Source organism: Fistularia commersonii, chromosome 11 (assembly GCF_037954325.1).
Source record: "Fistularia commersonii isolate RoL2024-O1a breed Wild chromosome 11, RoL_Fcom_v1.0, whole genome shotgun sequence".
NCBI lineage: Eukaryota > Metazoa > Chordata > Actinopteri > Syngnathiformes > Fistulariidae > Fistularia > Fistularia commersonii.
In genome coordinates, this window is record NC_141294.1 from 18,653,276 (window position 1) to 18,676,943 (window position 23,668).

Genomic DNA, 23,668 nt, shown 5'->3' on the forward strand with positions numbered 1-23,668 from the left:
CCCTCTGCCTCCCCTCACCCTCCGGCGCCCTCTGCGGTCCCGGGAATCCACCGCCTTCCCAGGGAGGCTGTTTTTGGAGCTGCGTGCATGAACGCGCGCGTCCGCCGTCGACGCGCTGCAGCGAACACATCATCTGGAACGCATTTATCTCATTTATCCTATTACACTGCGGTGATTCCAGTGCGTGTGTGCTTGTGTGTGTGTGTGTGTGACCTCACATCATATTGCATTACTCTGACGCTGCACCAACTCCAGCATCTCCCAGGCCTAACTGTACGTGACCACTTCCCAACGGGCTTTCTTTTTTTTTCAAGGTTTAAACCGCAGCCGACCGGGGTCATCTCACAGTCACACACACACACACGCACACACACACTTGCAGTAACACCCCTGCAGAAGGCGTCAGTTTGACCTAGAGAATGTCAAGAAAAGTAAATCTTATATATATAAGTATGTTTTGGTTAATATCAAAGTGTGTGTGTGTGTGTGTGTGTGTGTGTGTGTGTGTGTGCGTGTGTGTGCTGGGACTTTTTAGAACACAAACAAGGGGTCACCAAAACATTCTACCATCAGGAGGTACGACCACCGCCAAAAGATTAGCGACTCATGTCATAGCATAACCACTCCGAGTGAGGTGACCCACTGGAGCTCTTGTTAGCCTAATGCCACACGAGTTAGCATAACGACCCCTCTGTGCAAAGCCCAAGCAAGGTTACTCGTGGGTGTCTTGTAAGCCTAACGACACACATTAGCATAACCCCCCCCAGTGAAGGCTAAAGTGGGATTCTCTAATCCTGATGACTCACACATTAGCCTGTTAGCAAACAACCCCCCCAAGCAGGTGACCCGTTGCTTCTATTTTAAGTCTAACGACTCACCCATTTCCTAAAGGCGGACATGTTAGCACAGCAGCACCCCTTTCTGAATTTAAACTCAGGCGATCCAACCTTCCTCTTGTTGTTGATGACTCATACATTAGCATAATGACCCCTGTAAGAACCCCAAGTGAGTTGACCCACTGATCCTGTTGTTTGTTGATGACTCACACACTAGCCCAACAACATGTTAGCATAAGGACCCCTCTGTGCAAACCCCAAGGGAAGTGAGCCGCTGTTGTTAGCCTAATAACACGCATGTTAGCATAACAACCCCTTGTACGAGGCCAAGGCAAACCAATGATTCTCTCGTTTGCTGATGACTCAGACATCAGCCTGACGAGTTACAAGTTAGCAAACAACCCCCCTACAAACTCCGAGCAGGTAAGCTTTACAACTCACCCATTATTCTAACGACAGAGATGTTACCATAGCACCCCTGTCTGAACCCCATGTCAGGTGTTCCAACCTTCCTTTTGTTTGTTGATGACTCCCACATCAGGCTAACAACCGCTGTAAGATTTAAGAATCAAAGCGTTGATTTAACCTATTGATTCTGTTGTTTGCTGATGACTCACAGATTAGCCTAACACTATCTTAGCATAATGACCCCTCCATAAAAACCCGAGGTCAGGCAGCCCAGTGATTTCCTCATAAACCTGCTAACGAGTCACAACAGTCGTTAGCCTAACATCATACACGTTAGCATACTGATCCACCAGTATGAACCCCAAATAAGCTGACCCACTGATTTGCTGATGACTCACACATTAGCTCACTATGTCCCAAATTGGATATAACAACCCCGCCCCCATGAACCTGAAATCAGTTAACATGTCAATACTCTTTTTAGCCTAGCATACACTAGCATCCCAACCCATGTTGTTACCATAACAACCCCGTCAGTACACCGTAACATCACACACGCCAGCATACCAGCTCATCAGTTTGAACCCCAAGTCAGGTGACCCTCTGATTCCCCTATTTGCCAATGACTCGCACATCAGCAAATAAGCTTATATTAGCTTGCAAACTACCACGCTAACATAACCCCCCCCCCCCCCCGTATGAACCTGAAGTCAGTTGATGAACAAATAATCTTGTTAGGCTAACGGTTCACATGCTAGCATGACAACCCTTGTAAGAACCCCATGTGAGGCAACCCACTGATTCTGTTTTCCAGTGACTCACTCGTCACCATAACAAAACCCCGTTGCAAACTCAGGCAACCAGCCCATTCTCTCGTAAACCTACTAACAAGTTAACCCACTCGTGACCAACGAGTTGACCCAGCCTAACGTCACAAACATTACCATACAGACCCACCAGTATGAGCCCCTAGTCAGGTGACCCACTGTTTCTCACGCTTACCCACGCTAGCATAGCTACCCCCTCCCAGTATGAACCTGAAGTCAGCTGATGCACCAGTACCTTTTGTTAGCCAAACGATTCACACGCTAGCATAATAACCCTTGTAAGGGCCCCGCGATAGGGAACCCACTAATTCTCGTGTTTTCCAATGACTCACACGTTGCCATAACAATCCTCACACTACAAACTCCAAGTCAGACAACCGACCCACTCTCTCGTAAACCTAGTTAACTCGCTCGTGACCAACAAGTCACCCCACCTGTTAGCCTGACGTCTGACACCTCAGCATACCAACGCAGGATGAAACCCAAGTCAGGCGACATTACATTACATTACATTAGTCATTTAGGAGACGCTTTTATCCAAAGCGACTTACAAAGATTGCAATTCAATAACCGAAGATCCAAAGTACCAGTAGTCGTTATTCAGAAGTCACCACTCGGCCAAATAGCCATCTCAAAACCATATACATCACATACATACATTAATTTATTCGTTTTTTTTTGTTTTGTTTTGTTTTTTTTTTTGGGGGGGGGTGCTAAGTGCGTTTAGTGAGGTAGTGCTTGGTGAAGAGGTACGTTTTTAGTTCGCGGCGGAAGATGGGCAGTGACCCCGCTGTTCTGACCTTTTCCGGGAGTTGGCTCCACCACTGAGGAGCCAAGACAGAGAGGAGCCGAGACCGGTTTGATCAGCAGCCAGGGGCTCTGAGTGATGGGGTGGACTGTCGCCGAGAGGTGGCAGATCGGAGGGGATGGGTAGGGACATGTGGCTTGACCATATCCTGGAGATATGATGGGGCTGTCCCATTCACTGCCCGATAGGCGGCTACCGGGAGCTAGTGTAGGGACATAAGAAGAGGAGTTGTGTGGGAGAATTTGGGACGGTTGAACATCAGGAGGCCTGCCGCTTTTTGAATAAGCTCCAGAGGCCTGATGGTCACCGCTGGGGCACCGGCAAGGAGGGAGTTGCGGTAGCCCAGACGAGAGATGACTAGAACCTGGATGAATATCTGCGATGTATCCTCTGTGAGGAATCTGCGAATCTTCCTGATGTTGTAGCAGAGGAATCTGCAGGAAGATGCGACTGCTGCGACGTTCGCTGAGAACGACAGTCGGTTGTCTAGGACCACACCCAGGATTCTCGCAGTTGTGGTAGGCCTTACCACAGTGTTGTCGATGGTGATGGCCAGGTCTCTATGCGGACAACCTTTCCCCGGGAGAAAGTGTCTAGGTTGAGCTTCAGGTGGTTAGTTGCTATCCAATCTGAGATGTCAAACAGGCAAGCTGTCATTCGGGTTTCCACCTGTGTGTCTGACGGAGGGAAAGACAGGATCGGCTGTGTGTCGTCAGCATAGCAGTGGTAGGAGAAGCCATGGGAGCGAATGACAGAACCAAGCGATGTCGTGCACAGGGAGAAGAGGAGAGGGCCTAAAACTGAACCTTGTGGAACACCGGTAGACAGTCTGCGTGGTTCAGACACAGCCTCCCGCCATGTCACCTGGTAGGAGCGACCTGTCAGGTAGGATGCCAACAGGGAGAGTGCAGATCCTATAACACCCAGACCCTTGAGGGAAGAGACAAGGATCTGGTGGTTGACTGTGTCGAACGCGGCTGACAGGTCAAGAAATATAAGGTGACCCGCTGATTCTCTTATTTTTCCCAATGAGTCAAACATTAGCTTACCAAATCCCACGCTAACATAACAACCCCCCCATATGAACCTGAAGCCACCATTACTATTACCACCATTACTCATGTTAGCCTAATGATTCGAATGCTAGCATAGCAACCAGTGTAAGAACCCCAATTAAGGCAAACCACGGATTCTCTTGTTTGCTGACGACGCACATGTGAGCTTACTTACACACGTTAGCTTACTGACACACGTTACCATAACAAATACCCCCGTACAAACTCCAAGCCAGGCAATAGACTTATTCTTGCATAACCTGCTAACCATTCAACCCACTTGCGACTGACGAGTCACCCCGCCCCACCTATTAGCCTAATGTCAGACACGTTAGCATATCGACCCTCCCTGTACGAACCCCGAGTCAGGTGACTCACTGATTCTCCTGTCAGCCTAATGACTCACACATTAGCAATTAGCATAACTAGCGATGCATCCGGCGACCATGGCGATGTCAGAGGTCTGATGTCATTGTAATTTGTTGTAATTTTGAGGGTAATTCCATGCAGGTTTCGAGGGTGTTTTGATTAACCCAAACACGTTTCATTTTAACGTTTTGGGATTTTCAGCCAGGTGTCAGGTCACTTCTTGATATTTTGGGGTGGGGTGGGTCCAGAGGTAGCACAGCTCTTCTGATTTCTGTTTAGTTTGCTTGTTTTTCCTGAAGGCAAGGGGACAACTGCAGAATTTTTGTTTTTTCCTATCATTAACCTCGGTGATCAATAGTCCTATATACCCGGTAATAGTGATGTTTACCTAAGGTTTTCCAACGAATTTGCAAGTGGAGCATGCATGTGTGCATGTGCATGCGAGCGTGCATGTGTGTGTGTGTGTGTGTGTGTGTGTGTGTGTGTGTGTGGTGCAAGAGTACAGTATGGCCAGACACTGCAGTCCATTTAACCCTCAGTCAGGGGCAGAAAAACCGGGTGAAGGAAACGCAGAGTCATACTTTCCGAAAACCCACCCGCCCACACCCTGCGCGCGTGCACACACACACACACACACAAACGCAGCCATACCGTGCAGACGCACATGACCACAGTCACAAACAGACTTTCTTTCCAGTGTGTGAACTCACATCTGTTTCCTGACGGCAGAAATAGCAGCCAGCGATCTGGGCGGCTCCAGAGCCCCGGGGCTGACAGGTGTCGGTTCCCCGGGGCAGAACCCGCCCGGGGCCCCGGGAACCGACGGCACTTTTTACGAGGTGAAAAATCCTCCGGCCGTGCACACACACACACACTCACACACGTTGCTTTGCAGGGTGTCTGCAGCTTTTTTGTTTGTTTGTTTGTAATTAACCCTTTAATCACCAAAGTGGGAAAGAGCAACCTCTATTTCTCATCTTTTAACAATGCTTGTATTTAATGGGGGACCACACACACACACACACACACACACACACACTCACACACACTTTTCATCAACAAAACAACTCAAGAGACATTTCTGAATATTTTCAGGCCATTTTGTTCAGTGCAGCCCTATTAAGGTATATACTGTATTTATGTATGCGTGCATAAGAGTCAATATTTCTGCATAATTTTGGTTTCTCGCGTGCAACATCAGCACGTGGGTCAATCATCCCTCGCCGCACAGTTTTATTTGATCATAAAGTAAAAGTCGATTCAGGTACTGAGGAGTTAAAGACATGGCTGCATTTCTGATCTCTAGTTTGCAGTAGAATGCCTTGTTGTTGTTGATGTTGTTGTTGTTGTTGATGTTATTGTTGTTGTGGTGGTAGCGGCGCTGCAGCCACTTCCCGCACACGTCATCATGCTGCACAAATACAGCGTCCTGTCAACTGTCTCGGGGTCAGCCTCCGTTTGTGGAAAAAAAAAAAATCAACACAGAGTCTCATAAAGTGCCACTCACCTGCAAAAACGCCCCACCACACTGTCTACAGCAGCTCCTTTCCCTCTTTCAGGGGTTTTATTACTGATTTATAAACTGTCATGAACCAAAAACAGTGTTATTACTCATTTATAAGAGCTGTTACTAATAAACCGCTATTACTAATTTACAAAAAAGCATTACTAATACACTGTTTTTGCCAACTTACAAAAGACCTTACTGATAATAAACTTTTATAACCTAATTTGTAAATGTTATTACCAATAAACTATGTTGCTAATTTACAAAAATGGTATTACAAAAAATTATTATTACTGATTTTATAACTATTATTACTTATAAATCACGTTACTACTGATATATAAATCCTATTACTAATAAACTTTTATTGCTAATTTACAAAAAAAAAGGTATTACTAATAAATTGCAATTTACAAAAAACGTTATTGCTAATCAACAGTGTTATGACTGATGTACAAACGTAATATCTGACAAATAGTGTTATTAATGATTTACAAAAATCAGGATGTAAAGCAGTGGTTGGGAAACTATGGGTTGCGAGCCATATATGGCTCTTTCAGTGACGGCATATGGCTCCCAGACAATTTTGAGTTGAAAAAAAAAAAAGGTTTGGAGTTGAATTTAAAATACTTGTGATATTTCTACATAATACTGTCATTTTAAAGTAAACAGAAATTAGATTTGAAGATAAATTTCACAGGTCACCCGTTGATCGGGTTGGGAACCAATGGCTTCAGAGCAGTCTTTGTAAAGGTGAAGAAATCGATTTTATCAGATTGGCAAATAGTTTATCCTTGTAACAGAAACGATGGTGAAAAGGAAAAAAAAGACAATGATTATTTTAGGGCTGCGTGGACATTTGCATTTGTATGTCTAATATGCAATGATAAAACTGCATCGATGAAACGGTCAAATATAAAGCGTCACTTCGAACAAATCCATGCGGCACCAGATGTCGCATTAAAAGTAAGACATGTTTAATTTATTAGGGCCTTAAAAATACTACATGGCTCTCAATGAAATATATTTAGAAATATTTGGCTTTTATGGCTCTCTAAGTCAAAAAGGTTCCTGACCCCCAATGTAAAGGATCTCCAGAGGGATTTGGGTTTTGCAGGAATCTGCATTGTCAGACTTTCTTTTTACAGGAAATGGACCAATCCCATCCTGGCGGGAGGCGGGGCTTAAGCTGGACAGGTCACCTGTCAATCAAACAGACACATGCAAACTGTCCGCCCTGTTATTCACACCTGCAGAAAACTGGAGCCGTCGACGAAGATTAGGAAGAACTCAGGCGGGAGAACGTGGGGAGAACACACAGAGAACTGTTGGATTAGAACCAACAACCTTTGAGTTACGGATGTAATGATGCTAACTGTTAATGGCGGTCGTGACAAGCTATGATGCAGCTAACTGGGTTAGCTGTTTGGTTAGCTCGCGTTATCTGTTTGAGGAAATAGGGATTTAAGGTCAAACACTGTGAGCGCACATACACACACCTGCATACCGCATGTAGGGTAAAAATGATACCCCAACGGTAAATTAATAAAGCTGTCGTTCTTGTGCGATGACATATTTTGTGAACTTTGAGCAATCATTGTCGACTCACGTTCTCCCACAGAAGGTAAAGTAACAGGAAGAGTTAAAGAAAAACCAACCGGTTTCTGCAGATTCACTTGAAACCGCACAACTTCCTGTACAGTAAATGTGCATCATCCTGTGTATGTGGTCTCTCTCTCTCTCTCACACACACACACACACACATACACACACACACACACACATACACACACACACACACACACACACACACACACACACACACACGTGCATGTATGTACAAGCAAACAACTGAGCACATGTACATATACAATCTTTATCCATTAAATACACACAGATACACACATGCTCATGCACAAGGACACATGCACTGACACACACACTAATATACACACATGCAAACACATCTGAGAATAGAGTCAGTTGAATATCACACACACACACACACACACACACACACACACACACATATACAGTAGGTATACACACGTACAGTCCCGCACATGCATGCAAATATACACAAACATACTTAGTGTGCACACATATACAGTCACAGTCAAATCACACGCACACACACACGCACACACACACATACACACACACACACACAGTAGGTATACATGCATGCGTCCATGCATTTGGGCACAAGGATGGACATGTGTGCATGTGAATGTATATACATGCACACAACTGAGCACATACACGTACATAAACTTCACAAACACACACGCTAATGTATATACACACAAACACACATATACAATCAATTAAATCACACACGCTGTACATATACACTCACAGACTCATGCTTAAGGAAACAAATGTGTGAACACACATACTGTACATATACACACATACATTTGTGCACAAGGACACTCGTGCACATGCATGCGAATACACACAAATACAGTCAGTTAAATCACACAAACACACACTGTAAGTATACATACATGTAACTGCATTCAGGCACAAGGACACATACGCACGTACACACACACACACACACACACATACACACAGAGTAGTTGTATTTATTTACCCATGCATTCTGACACAAGGATGCACATGCACACACATGAACACGCAGGTAAACCCACATCTGAGCACACACAGGTATCCATTCAAAATCCCTCACACACGCGCATACAGTACTACACATGCAAATACCTTGCACACACTCGTGCATCAGAGTGCACGCTCCCACCCACAGACACACACACACAAACACTCACCCATTATCACCTGCTTATAAATAAGATCCTCATAGTTCAGTGTTCTTTTTTTGAATAACAAACTTTATTAGCAGACAGGAAACACCGGCACGGAAAAAAACCCACGTGCACAGATCAGGAGAGAGGATGGGGGAAGAGAAGAGAGGATGATGTAGAAACCGCAGCAGGATTGAAATCCGGACGCCGCCTTTTGTTCACATTCACGCTGTTGTTGTTTGAGAGGTGCTGGGGATGAAAAAGGCCGATAGATGACTAAATAAATCAATCATCCCCTCACTGTCCATCCGTCCTTCTCACAGGTCTTTATAGAAGACCTTGGTGAGCGGGTATCCCAGGAAACCCCTCTCAGGTCGTTCCTCATCTTCGCCCTGGCCCAGCGGCCGGTACCCAAGCTTCCCGAAGAAGACCTCCCCCACCTTGGAGGGGAAGGGGACATGGGCGTAGACCCTGGCGGCCCCGGAGGCCCGCTCCCTGCTCTCCAGGCTCTGGACCAGCAGCCGGCCCAGGCCCTCCCGGCGGTACCAGGAGCCCGTCACCAGCCTGCAGATCCTCCTGGTGCGGGGTCGTCGCTCCGGCTCCCGGAAGATGCACGCCGCCGCCTCGCCGTCGCACTCGGCCAGCCACACCTCCCCCGCCTCCCGCTGCCGCTCCGCGCTCACCTTCTCCTCTGCCGCCGCATCCTTCTCACGGGCGCCGGCTCGCCGCCTCGGCTGCAGGACAGGGGACACACACACAAGCACAACCGCCGCTTAGAGGGCCAAAACCTCAGAGCGGTTGCCAGGCAACCGGAGGAATCGCCCCGCTATCAGTTTCATTTAGCTGTCAAGCCAGAGCCAATCAGAATCGAGGAACCCCCTCCCCTCTCTTAAGAACCTCCCAGCGTTGTCATAGATATCCTCCTGTTTAAAAAAAAAAAAACAAACGTAAAAGACGGTCGTAGCTGGTCGCGTGACATCACGTGTTCCCTTCGCTCTGATTGGCCGGAGACGACGTCTGTGTGTGTGTGTGTCCGTTGGGACGCAATCACACAGACCTAAGACGGGGCGGCACCCCAGGGAGAGCCGGCAAGTGGAGGAACACAACGAAATTTATCCGGAAGCGTTTCCATGTCTATATACATTATGGCTATGCTGACCTGCGACATTTAGTTTAATTCAACAACTGAGGGATTTTCCTGGATACAGGAAAACAGTGGCCACAGTGATGGACTACAAATATGGCCTCCATCACTGTGCCTGATCAAGTCTAGGACATACTGGGTCTGACAATTGTTGGCATATGCGATGCCATGTTTGTAGTTCTTTTCCAGAGGCGATTCACACTACAGCTACACCGCTACGAGGCTACGCTAACCTTAGTTCAACAACAGAGGGATGGCGACAGTGATGGATTACAAATACGGCGTCCGTCACAGGGATCGTAGAAAAAGTCCCCGATCAAGTCCTGGACGTACGGGTCTGATATATATAGGGGGTGTGCAACGCCATGTTTGTAGTTGCACGTTACAGGAATGCTGTTCTGAGGCTATACTAAACTGCGACACAACATCTTTGATTCAGCGATGGGCTTTCCCGGATACAGGAAGAACCAGGCGCAGACGAAAATGTCCCCTGGTGGTCACAGTACTGGACTACAAATATGGCGTCTGTCACAAGGCCTAGGCCCTCATGTTCTTGCTTGGTGGGAACCAGCAGGTCTAAACATTGTTTACATCACATAACCCGGAATAGCTTTTCATAGGAACTTATTCGGAAGCCCCGCCTCCTCGGGACGCTGCTTTCTGTTTTAATCACGCAGACTGACCTTTTTGATGACTGGCGTCCTGCCGCCGAAGGGGTTTTCCAGGAACTCGTCGGAACCGCCCCGAAAGCTGCTGCCCACGTAGTCCCAGCTGGGCCGGCTGCTGCCCAGGACGCCCGTGGAGCGTGGCATGGTGAGCTTGAGGAAGACGGTGAGCAGGAAGACCGGAAGGGCGAGCGCCAGGACGAAGGAGTGGACGAGGCAGCGCAGGGCGGACGAGAGGACGGCCAGAATGAAGAGGCAGAGCGGACGGGTGAGGACGTGCAGGACGAGGCGGTTCTCCGTGCCCTCGCAGCCCTCCTTAGAAAAAAAAATTACAAACACCAATATGGGTCATTTTTAAAATGCATTTTTAGAAGATTTTTACAATTTCATATCAAATTTGTTTCAATTTCTTAATATATTTTCATCAAATACAAAAAAAAAAAAAATCGCTTTTTAACCTTATTTTTCATATGATTTAATTAACATTATTATAGTTCCTTTCAATAAGAAAGAAACTTTATTAGCAGACGGGAAATGCTGGCAAGGATGTAAACACGCACACAAATGAAAAATAATAAGGGGAGAGGATGAAAAGAAAGAACGGATGATTTTTTTGAGGCAGAAAATAGAGGAGTAAATAAACATATGTTTAAAAAATACATACAAATTTCAAATCAATTTTTTTTAATGATTTTTTTTTAATATTTCCATCTCATGATAGATACCTGTCATTGATGTAGGGAAAAACTAAATAAATACTGAGTTAAAAAATATTTTCATCAAATTCTATTTTTTTGAACAAAAGAGCTCCTTCCATAACTTTATTAGTCGTGTGACTTAGATTATACTTTTTGCCCTCTCTTTTTTGAATTGCACTGAGAGAGGAAGGGATGAAAGAAAAGAAAGGATGATTTTTTGAGGCAGAAAAAAAGGAGAAACTGCCCCGCACTATTTTTAGAAAATATTCTTTAAAAATTAAAATTAATTTCTTTTAATATACTTTCATCAAATACTACTTTTTATTTATTTCCAGACCCTTTTAGAGCTTTATCACCTGATTTAATTTAGATGAATGGAATAAGCAGAGGAGGTGAAGAAACGAAAGTTTCTTGGGGGGTAGAAAATAGAGTGAGGAGACTCTGTGCATTATTAAAACACATTTTGGAAATTATATAAAAAAATGTCAAATCAAACTTTTTTCTATTTTTTGAAAATATTCACATCAAAACCTAGATTTTATTTACTTTCAAGCCCCTTTTATCCCTTACTTTATCATGTGGGTTAATTTTGATGAGAATTATTTGCATAAATTGCATTAATTGATAGAATAAAGAGAGGAGAGGGAGAAAGGAAGGAGAATACTTTTAGACAATATAAAAAAATAATAATTTTGATATATTATAAAAATAATTAAATTAATAATTAGATTAAATTAAAATTATAAAATAAATTTCTAAACATATTTTCATCAAATATGTTTAATCCAAATATGTTTAATTTTAATTACTTTAATAGAATAAATATTACTAAATAAATATAGAATAATATAAATATTATTGGTAATATAATATTACCATTTGAACTGCAATGTTTTGTTGATGGATTCATTTTTAGAACGAAAAAATGTTGGGGTGAATCCAGTCACCCCTGTGAAGAAGGCTGAACAGGAAGCGGTGACCCGCCACAATCAAACCCCAGAGCATCAGTTTGAGATTTAGGTCTTGACCTTTGACCTCTGACCCCACCAGGGCCGCACCTTGACCAGGGCTTTGACCGCCTCGATGTCGTCCTCCTTCATCCTCCTCATCACCACCTGCTCCAGGTCTAGACGCACCATCTCAGCTGGCCTCCGAAGGTCCTGGAAGAAATCCGGATCACATAAAAATGTATTTTTGTGCATTGGACAATATTATTTGTTTAATGCGTGGGGTTATTCAATCCCTGGACCAATCCGGGTCATGGTTGAGAAATTATCCGGATTCTGAGGAACCGGGAACAGCCGCCAACTCTACGCGCCTCTCCGGTATCACGTTCCTCCCCTGCGTTGGGCACTTGATCCTCCCACCCTCCGCGGGGGAGGGGGGGGGGCGGGGTGGATTAACGGCGGATCAACCGCCTGTCTCTCCGCCGCCGGTGCCGCTTTCAATCACAACGATCCCCGGTTCCTTCAAACTCGTTTCGAGTGCGAAAAAACGCCGGATCGATCGGCGATTAGTTTCCCGATCCGGACGAAACCATTACGCCCCCCCTCCTCCTCCTCCACCATTAGATCGCCTTACCTTCGACCGGGCGGGGATGACGTCACCGGATGTGAACGGGCTATTTTAAAGTGTCTCTCCGTGCGCTTCACGTCCTTCCGGTTTCGGAGGGACGCCGGCGGGCGGCTTTGGACGCGGACGTGCTCCGCGGCGGCTGCATGGCTCCGACGCTTTTTACGCCATCTTTGTGCGTAACGTAAATAGCATCGCGCGCCTGGCGTGGGGGCCGGAGCTACGAGAATGGCGGACGTTGCGTCACTGACGTAAGTTGAATACAACAAAAAAAAAAAAAAATCAAAACAAGGCTTAAACAGATTTATTAATAATAATTACTGTCGCGGGAAATTATCATTTACATTTGTCAACAAAAACAAACAAAAAAAAAAACGTGATTTGTTTTTTCCTTGATTAAACTGGATCAGTTCGGACACGTCCGGTTCTTCCGGTACCATGATTTCGCTCGTATTCCGGGGACAAACCGATTAAAGTGCAAACACACCGAGTCGAGGGGCCGTGCGTGCATGTGCCCGCGCAAGTCAGTTCTAGAGTCAACATCTTAAGGTCCACTTCCGGTGGGGTCTTCTCTCTTCAAACCTCGATGATGACAATCTCCTCTCCGCCCTCCAGCTGGAAGATGCCCTCCATAGCATCCCCGCCGTCTGCGCCGCTTCCCCCTCCGCAGCCGCCCCCCTCTCCACCCATGCCCTCCCCTTCGATGAGCGCTATCATCTGCACGCCCTCCTCGCCGCCCTGCTCCATCTTGGCCTCGCCGCCCACCTGGAACACCACTTCCTGCCCGTCCAGGGGCACCAGGCCCTGGGCGGCGGCGCAGGAGAGCTGCAGGCCGCCGTCCCCGCCCTGGGGGAAGCCGGCGTGGGCCTGCTCCCCTTCCGCCGCCTCAGTGTGGAAGTGCAGGACGTAGGACTCCTGCCCGTCCTCCTGGCCCGCGCCGCCCTCCCCCGGCTTCTCGCCACCCCACTCCTGCAGTAGCGACATCATCCCGCCCTTGTCCCCGCCCTTTGCGCCGTCTCCTTGCGCTTCGGCCTTGAACTGCAGCACCAGTGACTTCCCCTCTGCCACGCCCCCCGACGCCGCCCCCTCGTACTGCAACACGTACGAGTCCCCGCCCTCGCTGATGTTCACACCCTCCTTCGCCGCCCCGTCGTTGTCGAAGCACAACACGAATTGCTTTCCCTGCATGGCTTCCCCTGTCCGTAGCCCCCCCGAGGGCGTCTCCTCCGGGATGGAGGCGGTCGTAACGGCTGACGGGGACCCTGAGGTGGCGGCGGCATCGGTGGGACAATCGGCATCCGGGGGCGGTGGGGCGGCGGAGGGAGGATGCGCTGCGTTCGCCACGCAGTTCGCCAACGACGCGTTTTGGCCGGCGGGAACCGCTTTGTGCGCGCCGGCGTTTGACTTGCATCCTCGCCGGCCCCTCGCCGTCCGTGTGCTTTTCCCTAATATGGGCCGGGTCAGAAGCGAGTTGGCGGGGAGGGCGTGCGTCGGTGTGGCAGCCGCGGGCACGCTCGCGCCGTTGCCGTTGGCTATGATGATCCGCTGTGGCGGTGACACGGCAGGGAATTGGTGGAGATGCGCTGGTGTTTGGTTGAGGACGGGCTGGAGGACGGGGAGGGCCGGCGGATCCTGGGCGGCCGGAGGCGGGGTTCCTGTCGGGACCAGGATCAGGCTGGACTGGGAGCCATTAGCCGAAGGGCACTGGAGGAGGTAGAAGTTCTGGGTTGGCGGCGGCGGAGGGGGCGGGGGCACCGGTGGTGGTGGCGGAGTCTGTGACAGTGGGATGAGCTGCAGCCCGCTGGTGGTCTGGATCATGAAGTAGTTCTGGGAGGTGTTGGGAGGGATGTTGAGCGCCGGCTGGGACACGATCAGGCTGCCGTTGTTCCCCGACGCCTCCAGGGTGATGGGGTTGAGCAGCGTGGTGGTGGTCGTCACGCCGCCGACGCTGGCCTTCACCGCTACGCCGTCCTTGCCGGCGGCGCCGGGACACGGCAGCAGCACGCCGCCGCCGTGCGTCCGGATGTGCCTCTGCAGATAGGAGTGCATGACGAACTCCTTGGCGCAGTACGGGCACTTGAAGTCCTTGCGCGACGAGTGCGTGCGGACGTGGAGCTGCAGGTTGGAGGAGTGCGTGAAGCTCTTGTTGCAGTGCACGCACTGGAAGGGCCTCTCGCCGGAGTGGGTGCGCTCATGCTGCAAAGAGGGGAAAAAAAACACGTCATTTGACCGGTCCGGAGGCTTCACCCTGACCAGCCAATCACAGCCAAGGGGCAGGTTTAGCATGACGTCTGGCTAACAGCTACAGCTAACAGCGACGACACGACACACGTGTGTCCTGTTTACTTTTTGGCTCTTAGCCTGACGTCACGCGTCTCCTCGTGAAACCCCTGGCTGTCATTGGCCGTTTCGGGTCCATATGTTCCTGACTAAAACGGCGCGGGTGGCGGCGCCGGACCTGTTTGAGGTTGGACGTCTGCGAGAAGGACTTGGAGCAGATGGAGCAGATGTGCGGTCGCAGCCCGGAGTGCATCTGGCTGTGGCGCCGCAGGCAGCTGGTGTTCTTGAAGGACTTGCCGCACTCCTTGCAGACGTAGGGCCTCTCACCGGTGTGCTGCCTCAGGTGGTACTGGTAGTGGGAGCTCCACTTGAAGGTCAGCGGGCAGTGGGGGCACTGGAAGGCCCGGACTCCTGTGTGGACCTGGGGGAAAGAGACGGAGCCACGTCAATCAAGGTTTTTTCTTGTCTTTGGATGTTCCTTAAAAATAAAACAAACAACCAAATTCACACCGCGGCGAGAGGCGGGCTTATCCCGGATGGGTCACCCGTCAATCGAGGCGTACGTACGGGACCTTCTTGTGTTGATGGGACAATGTCAATAAATCAATAAACCAGAGGTATCTCGTGTAGTGCTGTGTTTTTATGTGAATAAATATCTTGATATGATGGTTTTCAAAGTGCCATCACCGGGAAAATAGGGATTCGTGACTAAAAAATTTTGGGTGTAGTGTGTCCATTCTGCCACTAGGGCGGCGATGTAATTCCTGTAATTCCTTCCGTGTGCAAGCCTGCAGACTGGCACGGACAAATGTTCACTGATGCGCTTGTTTGAGAAAAACTCACAAATCAACAAGACGACAAACGGCGCTTCAGTTCTAAGAAATTTTTCAGGAACTAGACCGTTCTTCTGTGCCATCAGGTAGCAGAAGAACCTGGCACTTTGGACCTTGGCTGCCCGAACCTACGTAGCTCCTACTCCATGGTGGGGGCTTTTTACAGTTTCATAGTAGCTTGTGTGACATAGGTGCTTTTTTTTTTTGATTGGTGGAATTCATAGGCTATGTCCATTGACAGGTACTGCTTGGAGAATGAGGAACGCCATTTTTGCGCTCACTGGTCTGCTGTTTTCTTGCGACAGAATAGACAGAAATGGCAAGAGATGCAAGGTCTGCTATGCCAGGGGTTTCAAGGGGTCGCAAAGGAACATCAATATTTGGGCCAAAATAAGTCCAGAGAGGATAAAAAAAAACACTTCAATCCATCTAATAGTCTGTGCTTCTTATTCCCCCCATGCAAAACATGAACGTTGAGGCACCAACTCAGCATGTTGTCGAACTCTTCTTCCTCTGTTGGGTTTTAAGCTCAAGGTTCATAGTGCACCGGTCCCACCCGTGGTCCCTTACTGCTCGTGGGAATGCAAATCTTAGGGCTAGAGGCTAATGCTAGGTGTACGCCTGAATGTTTTCCCGGCCTCAGACTAAAAACTGAAACTTGGAAGGAAATTTGAAAAAATAGGTGGTAATTTGAGCTATTTTAGACCAGTCTTTTCCTAGTCTTGGGCTAATCTAACATGTTTGATATTATCGCAAGTGACACAATCAACAACCAATAGACGAGCTAAGACGAAACCGGAAACAGGAAATTTGTAGACAAACAGGGCAGTATCAGCGGTATTTGTTTGCAGTATGGATGAACGCAGAATGTCCAGGAAGAGAAGCATCTTGTACATTGCCAACTCCCTGACGTATCACAACCAAGTGGAAAAGGAAAAGCAGCTCTGAAAATACCCGGTGAAAACATTGCATGGTGGGAAAAAAAATTGCTGAAAGAATGTGGTTGTACTGTATTTTTCCGACTATAAGTTGCACTTTTTTCATGGTTTGGCTGGTCCTGCGACTTATACTCAGGTTTGACTTGCATGCTTGTTATTTTCACACTGACAGCCGCAGAGAGTGCGGTCTACAGTAGGCTTGTCTGACAGTATCTGCTACTTGCACCACTGAAAATTTAACTGACAAAGACTAAATGCACCCCCCCAAAAAATACTATTATGCAGATTACAAGCTCCAAGTATTGAAAAATGCGGCTTAAAATGGTAATCGAGCAGCGGAGACAAAGTTCGGAGCGAGCGAGAAACTAGTGAGGGAATGGCAACAAGCGGAGGATATTCTAACTGCAATGAAGAAAATAAAAAAAGCTAATTGCGAGCTAAAAGCTAGATGAAAGAAGTTCACAAATTGGTGCTTGAACAAGGTGCTGCCGGGAGAGGCTTGTCAACGGTGCAGACACGTCTCCACGCTCAGGCAGTAACCAAGGCGATTTATATAAATGACTTTACAGTAGGACCTTCTAGGTGTTACTGCTTTATGCAACGCTGCCACCTCTCTATCAGTTAATATGTTTTGTGATGATTTTTAAAATAAATTTTCCCCGCAAAAATGCAACTTATAGTCCAGTGCAACTTATGTTTTTTTTCTTCTCATTATGCATTTCTTGGCTTGAAGGACTTACAGTCCGGAAAATATGTAGTTCTGTAAGCAGTGACCCTGTAAGATTCACAATCTCTGTAAAATCTCAGGCTGTGACCAACAACTCTGAAAAACTCTTTTCCAAATCTTTTCAAGATTTGAAAAGACAGCTCATAAGCTGTCGGCCTGACATGCACAGCGGATGATGCATTATGCACGAACATCCAGAAAGCCAAAGGGGACGTGTACTTTCAAACTGGATGTGGGCCGTGATTGGATGACCCGCCGCCTGTCTATCAAAATCACGCCGGAAGAGGAGCAAAGAAAACCCTCTCGGTTCCGCCGACATTCTTGCCCCCCCCCTGCGGCGATGGCCTGGGGTTGATGACATCATGCCGTAGAACCGCATGCCGATTGGCTGGACTTTCTTCTGAGTTTTATATGAGTTTGCCGGTGTGCTCCTGTTATGTTTGCAAGAAAAAAAAACAAAACTGGGTGATGTCAGCGACGGGGAATGGAGGACCGACCCTGATCCCTTCCATTAGGAGGGGGTTCTGTTTGTAATAGCTTCCACCTGGGTGGGTGGGGGGGGCGGGAACGTGCTGGGTCGACTTACTCTCTGGTGGATGGAGAGTAGTGATGACCTCTTGAAGCTCTTCCCGCACTCAGTGCAGCGGTATGGCCTCTCACCGGTGTGGTCGCGCATGTGGTACTTGAGGGCCGACGAGCCCTTGAAGGCCTTGCCGCACTCGGAGCAGCGGTATGGCCTCTCTGCATAGGGGGAAGGGGGTGTCAGAGACATGAGACAGGGCGGGTGGGGTTCACACACACACTTAGATCACCCCCCCCCTCGAAACGTGAATGTGTCACCTCCGGCGGCGGCGTTCTTGACCGTCCTCTTGGCGTTCTTGGGCGCTCGGGCGGGCTGCTCCTCCTGCTCCTCGCCGACGGCAATGATGTCCACACGGATGGCCCCCGGGCCGTCCGCCGGCTTGTCGGCTTGACCGGGCGACGACGGTAACGGTAGCGACAGCGACAGCGAGGGCGGGCAGACGATCTCGGCCTCGGCTTCGGCGAGCAGCCGCTGCTCGGGGGTGTGCGAGTGCTGGTGGGTGAGCAGCGAGGACAGCAGCGGGAAGGAGCGGTCGCAGGCCGAGCAGCTGAACTGCGAGCGGGACTGGGACGAGAGCGAGTGCATCTGGGGGGAAAAAAAAAAAGCAGAAGATGATGGAAATTGTTTTGAGGATCAGCTGCAGGGGGGGATATTTTTAGTAGTGTCCGTCAGTGTCGGGGGGCGGCGGCGTTGGCGGCTTCTCACCAGTGACACATGTCTGTTCAGGCCTCCGCTGGTCTTGAAGGTCTTACTGCAGTGGCCGCACGGCAGCCCCGCCCATGTGGTTCTGGCGTCCGGCTGCACGGCGGCCTCGGCGCTCTGAGTCACCTTGGTGAAGCTCTGCAGCAGGTCAAACTGGGCCTGGGTGGCGCCGCCGCTCTAAAGGCGAAAACCAAAAAACAAACAAAAAAAACAAACAAACAAAAAAAGTCACCATCTGGGACCCCCGCGGGGTCTTTGGGAAACGCCGGCCTTTTACTCAGCGCCGTGAAACAGACTCGTGTTGACGTCGAGCCTGTGCGCTTTTCAGAAACAAAACCCCGTCCCGAATTGTCCGCTGTGACCCCGTCGGAGGGTTTGACCTACGTTCTGAAAAAAAAAACGTGCACCCAACGGCTGGACGGCGGCGTGGAAACCAGAGGTTTGTTTTGGCTCAGAAAAGCCGCCGCCGCCTCGGACCAGGAGGAACGTCTGAGCTGGCTCCTGGATTTGTTTGCAGGGCGCAAATCATGAAAATCGTTTTCTTTTTCCCCATTTTGCATGATGTATATATATATATATATATATATCGTTCTGCTCAAAGAAGCACAAAAACGTCAAGCTACGTTTACCTGGAGGAGTTTTTCTTAGGGTGCTTTGAAAGTATCAGAAACGTATTACAAAAAAAATAAAAATAAAAATAATAATGTACGCGTTTTACTTTCACTTGGTATGGTCCTGGTCTTGGTTCAGCCCACTATTCTCCAGAGAACGGGCCTCAGACTTTTTAATCGAAACAACCCCCAAAAAAAGAGCAGCTGGTTTTCACAGACTGACAGGGGGCGGGGACAACGGTGAGGATGTTTTGATTGGCGGGAGTGAGAACCAATCGTCAATCAGGGCAAAACCGCCTTCCGTCACTCAGACACTTGGTGACGCAAGAGAGCATAGCTCTAGTCACCTTTAACGCAAATACAAATAAAGCACAGCAAGAAAAAAATACTGCAGTACAGATAGTATTTGAGAAAAGTTGTGGAAATATTTGCGTATATAAAAGACAATTACAGTCATGGAAGGGGTTTTGTCAAATATTTTTTCCTTAGTATATGTGTGTGTGTGTGTGTGTGTGTGTGTAGAAGCGCTTGTTTGTGGTTTATTTTGTGTTTCCTTACTGTGTTGTTCGGGTCAGCTCCCTCGGCGAGCCCCAGCAGCACCTCCGTGGCGTGCCCGCCCTCTGCCACCGTCGTCGTCTCCACCACCTCCTCGAAGTCTGCCAGCAGGTGGCCAGCGCCCACCAGCCCGTCCCCGACCTCCACGCCGGGCCCGGGTCCCCCGGCCCCGCTAGCCCCGCCCTCCTCCGGCGCCATGTGCATGGACTGGTGCTCCTCCAGCTCGGAGCGCGTGCCGAAGGTGTGGCTGCAGCTTCCGCAGCTGTACAGCAGCACGCTGGCGCCGGTGTCGGTGCTCAGGTGGACTTCCGTTCCGATGGCCCTGGATGCACAGGCGTTGTCTGCTTGGGGCGCCAGGGCGAGCTGCGGGAGGAGGCTCGGGCTCGGCCCGGACGGAGCAGCGGACAGGAACACCTCCTCCATCCCCACCCCGACTCCGTCCGCGCCATCCTGGCTGACAAACCCCACCATGTCCGTCAGCATTGACGACGTCACCGCCTCCCCTCCCACCACCACCTGCACCACTTCGCTCCCCTTCCTTGTCTCCTCACCGCTGCTGCCCTTCCCTTCCTTCGCTGCGGCGCCAGCGTGGGAGTTCCTGTGCAGCGCCAGGTTGGACGAGTGCGTAAAGCTGCGGCCGCACTCGCCGCAAACATAAGGCCGCTCGCCCGTGTGGATCCTCATGTGCTGCCGCAGGTTAGTGGACTGCGTGAAGGACTTGTTGCACACTGAGCAGCTGTACGGCTTCAGGCCCAGGTGGACGTTCTTGTGTCGCCGGAGACTGCTGGAGTTCTTGAAGGCCTTGGGGCAGGTGTCGCAGCGGTACGGGCACTCGCCGGTGTGCTGCCGCTGGTGATACTGGTAGTGGGAGCTCCATTTGAAGGTCAGGGGGCAGTAGGGGCACAGGAAGGTTCTCACTCCGGTGTGGACGCTCTGATGAACCTATGACAGGGACATACGTAGTCAGTCTTGAAAAAAGGGGTGGCTTTCAAGGGTCCTCCTGGTTAGCTTAGCATAACCAGCTAATGGCCTCCCTCGGTCATTAATTACAGGAAGTCTTTGGATTACGACGTCCTCGACCCACGGTGTTTCCTAGTTACGTCGCCATCTCCCATAAATTAAGAAAGTGCTATTCAATCATTCCGAGGTATGCCATTTGTGACATGAAAACAAATTTTACACAGGAACTAGTTGGCTAGCCGAGCGGAGGCATACAGTACATTGTCACGCAGCGCGATACGGGGAAGCCGGCTTTGTTTACAATCACCAGTTGTACTTTTGTTTTCATCTGAGTCGCTTTTTTAAGAAACTTTATGGCTCCCAAGCGTAAGACTGATGGCAGTGCTTCAAGGAAAAGGAAAGCCATATCCATTGAAGTGAAATTAGAGAACGCTGGGAAAAGGGGAATTAACTGCCTCTCCAGACTCCACTGTGCTAGCCTAGGTTAGTGACATAGTTATGTACAACACCGGATGTCACATGTTAGCGTGTTGGTTAGCAAGATGGAAGCCTCATAGCAAGAAGGACCCTGGTTGTATTACTCCAAGTTCTACGGTTTCCTCCTACAGACCAAAAACATGCCGATGGTCCAGTCCACTGGAGACTCTATATGATCTCTATATGTGGCCCTCTGATCATCTGGCACCAAGGAGGGGATGAACCCTGCCTCTTGCCAAGTGACCCCCACCACCCTGAGTGCATGATAAAGATTGTTATGTTAACTTATGTAAAAAAAAAAAAAAAAAAATCCCACTTCCAAGTCCCACCTGCAGCAGAGAGGAACGTTTGAAGGCTTTGCCGCAGTCCTGGCACTTGTAAGGCTTCTCCCCTGAGTGAGACCTGCAACGCAAAAACACCAGTGGTCATTCATCGCTAACATTAGAATTTCTACCCAAGCAGGTTGATGTATCGGGTAGCCGTGCACCAACGGGACTAAAGGTGTTTTAAGATCTTAGATCGCTTGTTTTCGTAAGAGTTCTGTGCTGATAAGTGAGTGGATTACATTAGCAACCAGCACAGAGCTACGGCTACAGGGTAACATTTCTCCAGGAAATCATACTTTATGATTACTGTATGCTAAATACAAAAATAAATATCTATGTTAGTAAGGTAACAATTTTAGATCCATGAGATCTTCAACAAAAAAAGGGGTTGATGAATATTACTTTTTGACAAGAATGTCAAGGACTGCGTTTTTAACATGCTCAGGTTTGGGGCCAGTGGCATGTGTTTGTGTACATTTCGGTTGTTACAACATCCATGTTGTAACAAGTATTTCTATTTTCTAGTTACCGTGCAACACAACATCCTCTGGACTTGACTGCTATTATTGTTTTTTTTGTCATTCTGAGGTTGCTGTTTACGAGCTTTTAAAGTGAAATTAGAGACTTGAGCGCAGCACTGATTAGTATAATAAACGTCTGATTCCCTGCAGGCTCTCATGGGCCACGGGTGTTGGACATTTGACACAGATAACAGACCTGGAGCTTTTTAAATGTGAACTGTGTCAGATTTAAGAGTTTTTTTTGCTGCTGGCTGTGGATTTGGGGGAGTTTCGGCCATCGTATCGTATCTATTCTCAGTGTGATCTCGTTCAATGGGGGGCGGGATGGCATGAGTGAAGCTAGGATCCCGGGTACCGTTGGTGGTAGAGGAGGGCTGAGGAGCCCTTGAAGGCCTTTGGGCAGATGTTACACCGGTAGGGCCGCTCGTTGTTGTGGCTCCTCAGATGGTGTGTAAGCCTGGACAACCACCGAAAGCTCTTCCCGCAGTCCAGGCACTGGAAGGGATGCTCCGACTGCTCCGTCTTTGGCGCCGGGACCGAGGGCGCGACCATGTCCAGGACCACCTCCTCCCCTCCCTCCACCACACCCTTCTCCCCATCCGTCTTCACCCGCTCGTCCTCCCCGTCCTCCCCTGCGCCCAGGAGTGACGGGAATGGCGAGAGGGACGCCGCGGACTGAGGGGGCAGGAGTTCCGACTGAACCGCCAAGGTGGCCACCGAGTTTGCCATGGCAACAGATGCTCCACTGCTCAGTCTGAGTGATCTACCCTGACTTCCTGTTTGGCCATCTTTGCTTCACATCACTTCCTCCTCTCTGCAGCTGGAGACTCCATCTGTAGAAGCCAAACAGAGACCTGTCAGGATGTTAAGGCGGAAACAGTGTGGTAACCTAGCAACTCCTGGTGGTCTTGTACCCCTTTAAAAGCCCCCCCATCCCCACCCCAACTCCCCCTCCCTCCCTGCCATGAAGCCAGTCGGCCCCCCCTTCCCCTTTCCGTCTTCCCGTTGGACATCACTGCTAGTTCTCACCGTCCCGCAGTGCGGTTCTTGCTAGCGTTAACCGGGGCTAGCGCTAGCTTGACCCGGTACGGTTCTCCACCGGCGGGTTGCCGCGGCAGACACGCAAACGCGCCTTCAACCGGTATCAACACAAACAAATTCCCGGCCTGGGGATTTTTGACAGCCGTCAGTCCGGAACACACAGTTTTAAACACCCGCGGGAGGATTTGCTTGAGCCGCGGCCGCACTTACCGCGCTTTTTTATTTTCAAATTCATTTGAAAGCCAAATAAATAGCGGTATCGCTTTGGGAGAGATGGGTACCGCAGTGTTAATCCACACAACCTTAACAATAAACACGGCGCAGACTAACAGCAGTTCTCCGCCCGATGCCGCCTCCCAAGAACGATGGCGCCGATTGGCTGCAAGCTGTCATTTACGTTGCTCTGCAATTGGCTGGCATCGCCGGCGACAGATTTACGTTTTTCAACAATTCCGTT

General features: G+C 49.2%; 2 protein-coding genes across 2 annotated transcripts; both read right to left on the minus strand.

The window, feature by feature from the left end:
• Window positions 1–8,647: 8,647 nt before the first annotated feature.
• On the minus strand, window positions 8,648–12,839 carry nat14 (N-acetyltransferase 14 (GCN5-related, putative)). The gene is made up of 4 exons (XM_086155691.1): window positions 12,667–12,839; window positions 12,144–12,245; window positions 10,406–10,702; window positions 8,648–9,312 (listed from the first exon to the last, which is right to left on the minus strand). Exons 2-4 carry the CDS (start codon window positions 12,222–12,224, stop codon window positions 8,896–8,898), a joined length of 795 nt encoding a protein of 264 aa, XP_086011817.1. The 5' UTR covers window positions 12,225–12,245; window positions 12,667–12,839; the 3' UTR covers window positions 8,648–8,895.
• A 107-nt stretch (window positions 12,840–12,946) lies between these two features.
• znf628 (zinc finger protein 628) lies at window positions 12,947–23,569 on the minus strand. The gene is made up of 9 exons (XM_086155690.1): window positions 23,422–23,569; window positions 22,526–23,003; window positions 21,653–21,725; window positions 19,890–20,828; window positions 18,724–18,897; window positions 18,276–18,603; window positions 18,022–18,176; window positions 15,116–15,358; window positions 12,947–14,853 (listed from the first exon to the last, which is right to left on the minus strand). Exons 2-9 carry the CDS (start codon window positions 22,897–22,899, stop codon window positions 13,234–13,236), a joined length of 3,906 nt encoding a protein of 1,301 aa, XP_086011816.1. The 5' UTR covers window positions 22,900–23,003; window positions 23,422–23,569; the 3' UTR covers window positions 12,947–13,233.
• Between the last annotated feature and the right edge of the window lie 99 nt (window positions 23,570–23,668).